The 13,515-nt window shown below is 36.9% G+C and overlaps 1 protein-coding gene across 7 annotated transcripts in view; it reads right to left on the reverse strand.

Moving 5' to 3' along the window:
- Positions 1–13,515, reverse strand: part of Wnk3 (WNK lysine deficient protein kinase 3) — a 210,387-nt gene that overhangs the window by 125,475 nt on the left and 71,397 nt on the right. For all 7 annotated transcript variants that reach the window (XM_033760394.1, XM_010610742.2, XM_010610741.2 and 4 more), the window contains 3 exons: positions 10,317–10,611; positions 8,357–8,550; positions 8,123–8,260 (listed from right to left, as the gene is read on the reverse strand). In XM_033760394.1, coding sequence (XP_033616285.1) covers positions 8,123–8,260; positions 8,357–8,550; positions 10,317–10,611 — 627 coding nt within the window. The remainder of the gene's footprint in view (positions 1–8,122; positions 8,261–8,356; positions 8,551–10,316; positions 10,612–13,515) is intronic.

Genomic DNA, 13,515 nt, shown 5'->3' on the forward strand with positions numbered 1-13,515 from the left:
ATGAGAACCAAGACCTGTCATGTAAAGTTACAAGATCCCAATGATGAATGTAACTGTACTGTATAGCTAAAATGTACCAATAAACTCAATGAGGAAAAAAAAACTAGCACCTTCTTAAGAGGCTAAAAATCACATGTTATAATCCAGCAATTCTACTGTTAGCTATTACCCAAAATATATCCTCAAAAAGTTTTATGTAGGAATATTCAGACCAGTTTTACTGATAATAGCCAAAAACTAGAAACCAGTTTTGCATTTATTATTAGTAGAGTAAACATATTTCATATATTCATAAAATGGAACATTATGCTGGGGATGGTAGAACATGCCTGTAATCCTACTCTGGGAGGCTGAGGCAGGAGGACCACAAGTTCTAGCTTAGCCCAGTCAACTTAAGGGCTTGGTGAGATATTGTCTCTAAATAAAAAATTTAAAAAGTAAAATGATCTGGGGATGTAGCTTAGTGCAAAAGCCCTAAGTTCAATCCCCTGTACTGTAAAAATAAGCAAAACTTAAAACAGAACATTACCCAACAGCAAAAGAGTTACTGATACATACAACATGGATCAATCTCAAAAACAAGTTCAGTGAGTGGAGCCTAACATAAAAGTATATGTATATTATATGATTCCATTGTATAAATGTTTAGAATATGCAAAAGTAATCTATAAAATTTTAAAATACCAATACAGTTGAAACTGGCATGTTCTAGGGAGGGGCACAAGGGAACTTTTTAGAGTATTAGCAATATTCTGCATCAGGTGAGCAAGAAACAGCCTCAAGGATACAGCTGAGTATGCAACAGAGGTAATATAACCTCCAAAACCCTAAAATCCTTACTGTCTAGCCCTTTATAAAAAGTCTGTCAACAACTGTGCTATATCCTGATAATGATTTGGGTAGCATAGGTACAAACATGTCATAACCCAATGAATTATCTGTACATTTAATGTACATAAATTTAAACAAAAACATAAGGAAACAATGGGTTCTAGAAAAGGATATGTCTGCAAAACTATACAGATGAAGAATACTGATATTAGCAACTTAAACTTTGAAATAGGATCAGAAAATATGAACTAATAAAGGGATAAAGGGGTGAATAAATAATATGTGATAAAACAAATATAGCAAATGTATAGAATCTAGGTGGTTCATACCATAATCCTTCAACTATTCTGTATTTTTGACATTTTAAAAAAATAAGATGCTGGAGGAAAACATTAAATAGGTATGGAAAATAGGCAGTATTATCGAAATATACAATGAATGTTTAAATTTTTTAAATGTATTACAGTAAAAGACAATGCTCCACCCTCACTTCAAACACTTTTACAATTATTCTTGCCACTTTCTGAAGCAATCCTGGAAGTCATCTTTCATGAGTATCTTTACAAGGTTTGATCAAAGATATGATAAATGCTGCTGCCAAGTGCCATTCAACAGAAAGGCAAGCAGGTTCATAAAAACATTACCATGTGTCTTATTCCACCTTAATAACTGGTACCATGCTACTTATGGCTCTTCTCCAAAGTCAAAATGACCATGAAGGGTAAATGCTTTGAATTAACTTAGGACATCAAGGCAGCCATAGCAGTGCAACTAAAGAATCTCACAAAAGAGAACATCAAGAATTGCTTCAGGAAGGGCAAGTATGGGATAATTGTTTTCAAAGCAAGAGGAAGTATTTTGAGTGGGACTAATGGCAATGTGTATTTTGCTGTAATAAATTTAAACATTTTTAACATTCACTGTATGTTTCCATCACATTGTATATATAACACATGCTATCTACCCAAAGAAATGATTATTCCAAGACAAAATACTTTGTGAAACTCTTTATTCTAAAAAAAATCAATTCTGGAAAGGTATGCACTTGTTGAAAAAAATCAGTTGCAAAGATTTTATTTTTTCTCGGTCCTTTTAGGAGTTGGCATACACATATCAATGTTCACTATATTTTATGCTCTTTACAAAGAGAGAATTTTATAAAACATGTAATAAAGGTAAGAGCAATTTGTTTGGAATATTAATATGGCACTAAAAAGTAACTCTTAACCAAACACACACCAGTCTTTTAGGTATATCTAAAGCAGAACAGAAGAGTAAAAAAGAAAATAAACCAGATCTTCCATTCTTTCCTTTAATTAATTCTATCAGTCCTGAGTTAATTAAAAATCAATTAAGTAATCATACTCTTCTTCTCCAATTCTGGCAGGAAATATTCAAAGGGGCCAGGTGGTCTCCTGTACCACATTGGGAAAGTTACCTAACCTCTCTGAACCTCCACTTTTTCACCTGTAAAGCAGAAATAACAGGACTTCAAGGGCTGGTGTGAGGACAGTACATGTAATATCTTTAGAATAGTGTTTAGTGGAGGTATAGTTCAGTAATGAAGTACTTGTGTAATATGCACAAGGCCCTGGGTTCAATCTTTAACACCACACACACAAAGAAAGAATAGTGTCTGGAACATAAGAATCACATGATAGTATTACTTCCTCATAAAGGTAAGTGCTTTATTATAAATATACATTAAGAGAACCATAGACTCCTAATATTTTATCTTGGAATGCTACTCTAACCTTCTTGCTGCTATTCAAATATGCTACAACACACTCCTCCTTTATGGTCATTGTACCCATTATTCCCTCTATCTGGAATTTGCATTGCTGACTCCTTCACCTGCTTTAAGTGTTTGCTCAAACATAGGGACAAGGGGAAAAAATGAGAACTAAGACCTGTCATGTAAAGGTACAAGATCCCAGTAATGAATGTAACTGTACTGTATACCTAGAATGTACCAATAAACTCAATAAAAAGAAAAAAAAAAGTTACTTTCTCACTAAGACTTACCATGATGGCCACCTTTTTTTTTTCTTTTTATTGAGTTTATTGGTACAATTTAGGTCTACAATACAGTTACATTCATTACTGGAATCCTGTACCTTCACATGACAGGTTCTCATTTTTTCCCCTTGTCCCTGCCCTCCCTTCACCCCCTCCTCCCCTCCCCATTAACAAATTTTTTATTTCCATTTTTTCATTTTCTCATATTTTTTCTTTTCCCTTATTTCCTTGCCCCTACCCTTCCCCCTTTCCCTACACCTTTAGCCCTTTTCTTCCTATTTCACACTCTTAATGATGGCCACCTTCTTTAAAATTGCAACCTTTTTTTTAACTTTTGCTTTATATTCTTCCTAGTATACTTTGTACAGTATTATATAAATTAATTTTTATAATGGTTACTACCCAATGACATAAGGGATTCTTATATTTTGTTCATTGATAGAGCCCAAGTAGGTACTCAAATACTTTTGGTTTTAGTCATAATCTTGTCTACTCCCTTCATTTCATAGACAAGGATTTTTAGAAGTAACTTGAATCAAGGTCTCCAGTGGGTAAGGAACTGAGTGAGTAACAAAAATTGTGATTCCCAGTCCAATGCTCTTTTTCTTTTTCTTTCTTTCTTTCTTTCTTTCTTTTTTTTTTTTTTGGTACTGGGGATCGAACTCAGGTCTTTGGGCTTGCAAGGCAGACAGTGGAATCACTGAGCTAAATCCGTGGCCCTCCAATGCTCTTTTGACTATAACTTACTATCCCAGAATTTAATCACCCACATTTTACCTTTGGAATTTCTTGGCCTTGCACATGCTGCTGTGTCTGAAACACAGAAATGTTCTGACAGGCAGTAGAAGCCTTTACTAGAATACTAAGTTTCAGAAGATAAAAAGATGGCTGACTTGGAAGGGCTATCCCAGAGTTTTGATGCCGGGTCTGCTGTTGTAATTCTGCTTCTGGTAACCCAGAAATGGATGCGAAGCTAGAAAATGGCTGCCACTATGGCTGGCCACAGACTGAATGCATGCTAGCTGATGCTGTGCTATTTTTTTCTCTGGGGGAAAAGTTTGACTATGTCTAATTTCTGAAGCACTTGAGACTGGTCTAAAGGCTGTATTATATTTTTCTGTTCCATCACAGTAGATTGCAACTGTTCTTGTAAAAGAGCTATTACCTGGACCATGTTTGGAATAGTCTTTAGAATATGTGGTAATAACTGAACTTGGTTAGATGCCTGTGAAAGACTGGTGCTGATTTATAGGACCTTTTAGAGTAGACAACTGATAGGTTTTCTGTACTTGCATATGAGATGAGTGTCTCATGTGATGATTCAGGATGAAAGCCAAGTGAGAAACCTGACTTGAGTCTAGATGTACAGTAATTGGGAAAGCTATGCTGAAAAATGAAGAGGATGGATCTGGGCCTGAAAAGGGGCCTGCTGTGTGAAGGACAACTGCCAGTTAAAGTTGTCCTTCCAATGCCCTCTGAGATTTGCTACTGGTTGACTGGGCCTGAGTTTTTAGTTGTTTGTGTCCAAAACATCCAAAACTATTTGGGATAGAGCCACAGAATATTGGACACTAAATAAAGGTGCCGTAGAATGAGTCTGTGTTAGTGGACCCTCAAGTTATGACCATCCTGGCATACAAACAACTTGGGTTATGACCAGAATTTTAGTTTTAACTTATGACCAAAATCTCGAGTTACAACCTGAATTCCAGCTGCTTATGCTTCCAGATGGTCTCAAATATAGATTTAACCCTTAAAGAGTTCTGGAAGGAATTGTACATCTTTTCCTATGTGGGGTTAACTGAGAAATCCTGGGCCAATGTCTCTCTAAGGACACTGAGATCTGCCTGGAATAAAGTGTGGCCTAAAATTATACAAGAGAGAGACTTTGAAGGCAATTGATCAACTTGAGTTATAACCAGTTACGAACTGAGTTCGTAAGTCAAGAGTCTACCATACATGTTTTGCTCCAGTATTCAAGAAATACTACTTTGAGACTGTGTTAAATAACCTTGTTGCTCAGAAGTCTGTGCTACATAAGGTGGTACAGAGTATAACTTCTGATCAGCAGAATATGTAAAGGGTACTTGCTTGCTAACAGGAGGGTTTACTGGACAGTACATATTTGCTAAGTTATAAAGGTTGCCTGTTCAGTTGTTTGAATGTTTTAAATAGTTTCTCCTGAGAAAGAGACGTTTTCAGGAGGCAGTGACTGATAAACAGACTGTTCCATAGGTTGCATAGAGTAATAAGCTGCCTGGATCACATATACTGGCCTGTGTGGAAAAGATGACCCAGTGAGACATTGCACTAGATAAGTAGGCTGCCCTTGGGCCAGTGTCAACTAAGAGGACTATATTGCATGTGGGACTGGCTAAGAATTCTGCATGGAATAGGACGGCTATAAACCCAGTGGTTGTACTGTGTAAAGAGGATGCTCAGAGTCTGGAAATGAATAAATACACTGTGCTGGAGCCTGGTGACTGTGATGAGTAAGAAGTTTGTTCCTGGGGTTGTATAACAAAGGATATCTGCTCAGGAGCCTTTATTGGGGAAGGTGGTAGTTCTGTAGGTGGCCCTGGATAAGTGTGTTGCACAGAGTAAGATGGCTACTATAGGGGCTAAATCATACCTTCAATACCACCCTTTGGCTGCTGCTGACTTGCAAGAGCATTAGGCTCTTATAAAATACAATACTTCTGAACATTTTTCTGTGGAGATTCCATAATGTTATTTTGTAAAAATATAGCTAACGGCTGCTGCTGAATAGAGGCTTGGAAACAAGACTCCTTCAAATATGTATGATCTAGCTTTGTGGTACTGAAGATGCTGGAGTTCTAGATTCCTGATGTATCACTAAGTATGGATGCAATACTGAGTGTAGCTTTTTTGAAGCTGTTGGGCCCCCGAATGCCTCCCAATGGAATCAGAAGAGACCTCATTTGTATCAGCAGCATTCTGTGTGCTACTAATATATTGAGCAGAACAATGATTCAACAAAACCTGAACATAATTAATCAGTAAGAAACTAGAATGCAGATTGGCATCTGGTGCTTTGCATAATGTCTAATTCCCATTTCTGGGGCTAGATTCAAGTTGTTGGATGAAGGGAAGTCATCTATGAAGCATGCAATGTCTGAGGAGAAACTGTAGAAAGGAATGGTAGTGTGGAATTCCAATAACTGACACAGGGGTTGGGCTAAAATTTTTTCATATGTTCCAGGGGCCAGCTGCAGTTTCTGGTGCTGGTACAAGTAAAATTCAAATTATAATTGCATATACTATGCACTTAATGGAACTTAACCAGGATGGTTGATAAAATAATGCTATCTTCTAAAAATTTCATCAAGTTATCAAAAAGATGCCAGATATATAGCATTAGTTTCATAAAAATCCTAATATAAGTAAATGTTAGTTGAATATACAAAGGGGGTAAGGTCAGTCCCAGCAATATTTATTACTCATGGTTTCTCATTTATTGTGTTAACCACATAACTCATTCAAAAACTGGCAAAGATTCAGAGTAACTGAATCTGACACCTTCACACACTAGACAGTGGAATTCCCAATAGTAAGCACAAAGGATTTTAACATGATAGCTAAAATGAATGCAAATGCTTTCTCAAGAAGAGAAGAGAGAGCTGGCTAAAATAAATATGAGTTAGCTGTAATAATTCCTAGAGTTTGGGCCACCATGTTCATAAAATGACCCAGATAGTCAATGTGCTTGCTTATGTTCGTTTTATCTAATGTATGCAAGGGCAGCCTACAAAAAATAGTATGTATGCAATATACACATATATCTATAAACAAAATTATATATTTGTACATAGAAAAAAGACAAATTTAGAAGTTGTCATCTAAAAGTTGTTTCTAGATAGAGGGACAATAGGTGATTTTCAGTTTCTTCTTTATAACTTTATAGGCTCTATTTTTAAGTAAGCAAATACATTTAAAATCATTTTAAAACTCTTAAACACACTTTAAATACACATACCTGTATACTGATGTGATTGAACCTAATAAATTTAAGCATCCACTCAACACTGTTTGGATTATAGAGCTGAATCAAACCACAAGAACTCAATTATAGATATGTACCATACCACTTATAAACACTACCCAAACACCAGGCACTCTCAACTGTATCAGACTAAATCTACCCTCAGCAGATTTTAAATGCATCTGGCATTTGTCAAATACACATAATGTGTTTCCCTACAAGATCCTGAGCACCTTGAGGGCAAGGATCATGTCTTATTTTACTTTATGTCCCCAGGAGGTGATAGTCATTAAGTTTGTTGATTAACTGGAAACGAATATATACCCACCTCTTAAAAAAAACTTGTACCAACTACTAGCTAACTAGGCAATGCCCAGGAACTTAGACCATCTTACCCCCAGAGGACAAAAGCACATGCAGAAAATTGTGGGAGCAAGGGGAAAAATAGGGTGAAGGCAAAGAAAAGGCCAAACGTGGGTCTAGAGTCTATAATCTAGGCAACCAGGATATGCCAGGATATATGAGCTTACGCAAAGACTATTCATTGTCAGAAATGAATAATACTGACTTTACAAGTCTGAAAGACAAAATTCTTATTTCTCCTACAGAAATGAACATGAAACCAAAACAAATCAAGAATGTAAATGTAGCCAGACATGGTGGCACTTGCTGTAATCCCAGCACTCGGAGGGCAAGACAGGAGGATCACAAGTTTGAGACCAGCCTGGACTACATAGTGAATTCAAGGCCAGCCTGAACTACACAGCAAGACCCTGCCTCAAAAAAAGGGGGGGATATAAATGAATGTGCTGGAAATTATAAAAGACTATGAAATACTATTTCTGATTAACTGCTACACATATGCCTTCATACCAGGCTGGAAAATTTTGATACAAAGAACAAACTACTATTTCCAAGAGCACTGACTACTAAATAAATCTTATGTCCATAAACTGAATTTTCTATTGCTTCTTCAACTATATGAGCAGAGTTTCAATATTCTAACTATACAGTATTAGGTATGTCCTCAAGGGAAACATAAACACCTCTTTAACTTTCAGTGACTTTTATCTCAACTCTAATGCATTTATGAAAGTGAATTCTTGCTTGTCAGAAAAATCTAGCTAGGGCCTGGGATTTAGCTCAGTGGTTCCACCGCCTGCCTCGCAAGCACAAGGACTCAAGTTCGATCCCCAGTACCCCCTCAAAAAAATGTAGCCAGGGTTAATTTGTTTAAACAAATGCAGAGGCTCTGAAGATGCATCCTACCTTTATCTGTGAGACCTTCTGGACAGTTAATGGGGAAACTTGGGGCTGTGAAACAACTGTAGGTCCAAGGACATGTTCAGGTAAAACAGTGGACTGACCTTGAACCACAGGCAAAATCTGGGGCTCAGTCAGCTGTGGCTGTAAATATTAAATAAGATAAAAAGATTAAAGGTAAATTCTCCCATTTATGGTAAATATACTATTACATATTTAAAATATTACAGTTTGCCTCACCCCTGAAATTTGATGGCAGTGTCCTACTAGTTGCTGGGATGGATAAATTTGCCCTGGAACATTTATGTCAGTTTGCAGGATGTTAGAAGTCATTTGAGAGCTCATCATCTGGTTTGAGGAATAGGGTAAACTGGGCTGGCTTGAAGTATCTGAGTGTATAATTGATCCAGCTTCTGGTTCAGACATATTATCACCTATAACAAAGAAAACAAGCAACAGGTAGAAGGGAAAAACTGAAGCACAATGTCTAAATGGTCTAGATAACAATAGTTTCTTTAATGGATATTATTTTTACCAACAGAAAGAGCTTGAAAAAGGTATGCACACTGAAGAACAAATCAAAAACAATCATGTAAATTCTATTAAGCAATGAAATTTTGACATTGTGGTACAACAAAAATTTCCTTCCTTCCTTCCCTTCCCTCTTTTTGAGGTGCTGGAAATGGAATCCAGAGCCTTACACATGCTAAGCACATACTCTGTTACTGAACTACATCCCTATTCCTAAAGTTTTCTTCATAAAATAAAACCTAAAATCAAAGAATCAGATAAAATTAAACTCTATTTGCTAGCCATTTCATGCACACCCCTAACTAAGCCATACGTAGCATTAGAATTTCAGTAAAATATGTGTCTGTTTCTCCTAGAAAATGAGTTGAAAAAAATACTGTATTTGTAGAACAATTGGTTATTACTATGCAAATACTGTGTCTTTCTAGAGAAGAGAATGCACTGTAGTGGGAAAAAATAGAGGATTTGTTTTTGGTAATACTGGGATTGTACTCAGGGGCACTATACTGAGCTATATCCCCAGCTCTTTATTATTTTTTGAGGCAGGGTCTCACTAGGTCACTAAGTTACCCACGCTGGGATTGATTTTGTGATCTTCATACCTCAGCCTCCCAGAGTCCTGGGATTATAGCTATGTGCCTGACAAAAAAAAATAGAGGGCTTTTGTTTATACCTCAATCAAAACTTTAAAGAGTCTTAACATCTAGAAAATTCATTTTGAGGAATAAATTATATTTTTAGCTCCAAAATTTACTAAAAGATTTAAATTCGACTTTTAAAAGTATTAGTAAGGACTGGGTGTGGTGGCACACATCTGGAATCCTAGCTATATGGGAGGCTGAGACAGGAAGATTGTGAATTCAAGGCTACCCTGGACTATAAGACTTCTGTCTTAGGAAAAAAATTATTGAAAGGGCTGGGAATGTAGTTTAGTAGCAAAGTGCTTACCTAGATGCTCTAAGTCAAGCCCTAGTACCAAGTAAACTTTACTTTTCCTCTGAATAAAAAGAGTGAATATAATCTTTACATAATTGACACCTTGGACAAGACAATCAACAGGACAATTTTTATTTTTATTTATTTTTTGAGACAGGGTCTCACTGTGTTTCCTGGTCTTGAATTCCTAGGCTCAAGAAATGCTAACATCTCACCCTCCCAAGTGGCTGAGACAGACACACATCACTGTATGTAGTGAGAATAATTTCTTAATTTTATTTTTATTTGGTTTTTTGACACAAGTTCTTGTTATGCAGTTCAGGCTAGCCTTGAATCTACTGTGTAGCCCAGGCTGGTCTCTCAACTCACAGTGATCCTCCTGCCTCAGCTTCCTGAGTATTGGGATTACAAGCATACAATTTTATGTCTAGCTTTTCCAATTTTATTTTATAGTTTGGTTTTCTGAGACAGGATCTTGCCATGAGGCTGGCCTTGCATTTACTATGTAGCTTCAGCTGGCTTCAAACTCATGGCAATCCTCCTGCCTCAGCCTCTCAAGTGCTGGGTTTACAAATGTATGCCACTACACCTGGCCCAGTTTTCTCAATTTTAGAATAAGGATACTCAGGGATTTTGTAAAAGGTTTAAAGAAATGATAGATAACAGAACACTTTGAAAAACACATAAGTGCTATTCAAAGACAACTTGCTTTTTCAAATTGTATTTGTTTTACCTCTAACAGAGAAACAGTCCTGCTGTGGTTTTCTTTGCAGAAGCTGTTGTTTAACATATTGATCAACTTCAGTTTCTTCACACTCCGCTCTAGTGTACTGAGCAGGTGAAGGGGGCAAAGTTGTAGTTTGGTGCTGAGTGAATATAGTTGCCATAGACTTGCACTGGGAATCTCTGTGTTCTTCCAAACAACCAGCAGGCTTCTTCTCCCTAGACTTTTTTATCAGAGTCACCTGGTCTCTAATGGATTTAGCAACAGCTTTGGAATCACTTTCATGGAAGAATCCAGACTTGACCTATAAACAGAACATAATAAGCAAACTAATATTTAAGATTTTAGCCCTTTTTTTTTACTACCAACATTATTTTATGTCCAAAATTCCAAATGCTATAATCCAAGACATACAAATATGCAAGAGCCTTTAATTGACATAAAAAACTATTAGTATTACCAAGCATAACTGAAATACGTCAAGCTTTAAACAAAATAAACAAAACCTGATGTTTCAGTATGGTACATGTAGCCTTATTACAGGTAATTTATGACTGCAATTAAATTTTGTGAAAGATTAAAGGAGTTTCATCATTCCACAGGATTAAGTGTCTATAATGTGCCCAGTACTGAGCATCAGAGAATGCATGTCACTAAGTTAATTATTTGTTCTGTATGAGTGCAAAATCTGGGAGTGTGTAATAGATATAAATCGAAAATGAAATGAGGTAGAAATGAGATGCTGAAAGAAGGAACACATGCCTCTCTGGAGGAAACAGAGAAAGTGTCACTGAGAAAGTAAATTCAGATATGGATTATAGCCAAAAGAGGAATGAGCAGGATATTAAGGAAAGCATAAAGAAAGTCTGGAATGGAGATCAACATTCTGGACAAAGGGAAATAATTACCATAGCAAAGTATTATATCTTACTAGGCATTAGAAGGATGAGAAAAGAGGAAAGGGCCCTGCCTTGTTGTCTCAGAGGAACAGGGCTAAGAGGCAGAGAAGCTGCTTGAGGAGGTACAATGGCATTTCATTCTCAGTCCTATAGTCTGCTTTTTATAGCATATCTTGGATTTTTTAAATTTATTTTTTGTTTTTCATTTTTTGTACAAGGGATCAAACTTGGGACCTTGAACTTTTGAGGCAGGCAGCAGCACCACTGAGCTAAATCCTGGCAACACAGCATATCTTGGAGCCAGGCATGGTGGCACACACCTATAATCCCAGCACTCAGGAAGCTGAGGCAGGAGGATCATTGTGAATTCAAGGCCTGCCTGAACTAAACAGTAAGATCCTGTCTTTTAAAAAAAGTATATCAGGGTTCTTCAGACTTTTGGAAATTTTATGGTAGTTGAAAAACGACTAAAATGCTAAACGAAACACACATATATAATTTTGCTTCCTCCCAAAGCTTCAAAAAACAACACACCCCACAGTACATGGATTTTAAAATTATAGACCCACAGTAACAGGGACAGTAAGGGAAAGATAAGACATGCTTCACAGCTTGGAACATACAAAACAAATAGACAAAAGCAAGCTAGCAGATCTGGGAAAGGCGAACTATAGAAAACTGAGAATCATTCCCATTTATACTTAAGAATACTTAAAAGCACAGTAACTGGCAGCACTAGGTACTTCCACAACTGAAGGTAAGGTCAAAAGAGAAGGCCAAATTAAGGAAGACTAGAATTCTGAAAAAGTTATATAGTAACTACACCCTTCTCTCTAATCTACACCTTTGCATGACTGTCTTTCTTTCCCCAAAATCCAGTTTTCTTCTCTGTGAAGGGTAAAAGAGAGTATCACTGGACTGTAGAATACCAAGCACAGTTGAGGATATGGCTACCAGGTTGAAAACAAAAGTATTACATGATCATATGCAGCTGCATGTCTAATTCAGAAATACTCCTCTAACCTGCTTGGCTAACAAAATGGTAATCAGACCCTTACCATCCACGAAGTTTACTGAAAGATGCTTCTCTGGAGAATCTGATCAACCTAAAATAAAACACTTACCCCAGTTAATGGTCCACACAAACACCCTACCACACAGTCAAAGTTAACAAGTCCTATATAAGCAATCATACCATCTAGTCAGCTTATTTGTCCTTGTGGTGTACAAAATTATGGCCCCCGACAAAGATGTCCCCTCCTAATCTGCAAACCTGTGCATATGGTGCATATGGTAAGAAATCACCAGTATGGTGAGAAACATCACTGTGTTCGCCATATAAGGCACAGTTGATCTTAAGTGAGGGAGACTATCTGGGTGAAGCTTTAGCCAGCAGATGACTCAAAAAGGATTCAATGTGACATTGCAGGCTTTCAAGATGGAGAAGGGGGTAAGTGAAAGAACTGAAAAATAGATTCTAGATACTGAAAGCAGTCTCTTGCTAACAACCAGGGAAAAAACAGGGACCTCAAACTTACAACTACATGGTATTGAATTCTGTCAACCACTTGGATGAACCCCAAATCAGATCCTACCCTAGAGCTTCAGATAAGAATCAGGCTAGATACTGCCTGGTTTCAGCTTGGTGAGATCCTAAACAGAGAATCAACCAAAGCCCACCACAACTTCTGACATATATAACTTAGGGATAATAAATATGTAAGTATTGTTTTAAGTTGTGAAATTTGTTATGTAACATTAGAAAACTCATGCAACTAATATAATCAAATGGTAGCAAAATGGTAAGTTTACAGAGTGATTAGATAATGTTGCATAAACAAAACAAAGATGTTTACTCAAAAAAGGAAAATAAAAAATGAAAATGGACTCTTGAAATTCAAAACATGATAGTAAAAATGAAAACTCAATAGAAAAATTAGAAAATAAACAATAGTATCTGCCAAAGAGAATTCTAAAAAGATGGAAAACAAAAAAAGATATGAACATTGGAGAACCAATCTAAGAGGCCCAACATCCATATAACGGCAGTTCCAGAAAGACAAAATCATCAATTAAATACTTTAAGAAATTTCCTAGAGCCAGGCATGGTGATATACACCTGAAATCCCAGCACCGAGAGAGGGTTGCTCAAAGTTCGGGACTAGCCAGGGCTACATAGTGAGTTCAAGGCCATTCTGATCTACAAAGCAAAACCCTATCTCAAAAAGCCATGAAAAAATCCTAGAGGGCCGGGATTTAGCTCAGCGGTTAGGTGGCCTGCCTTGCAAGCGCAAGGACCGGAGTACAAT

The sequence above is a fragment of the Fukomys damarensis genome, unplaced genomic scaffold (genome assembly GCF_012274545.1).
Source record: "Fukomys damarensis isolate Sample0158 unplaced genomic scaffold, DMR_v1.0_HiC HiC_scaffold_39, whole genome shotgun sequence".
Taxonomy (NCBI): domain Eukaryota; kingdom Metazoa; phylum Chordata; class Mammalia; order Rodentia; family Bathyergidae; genus Fukomys; species Fukomys damarensis.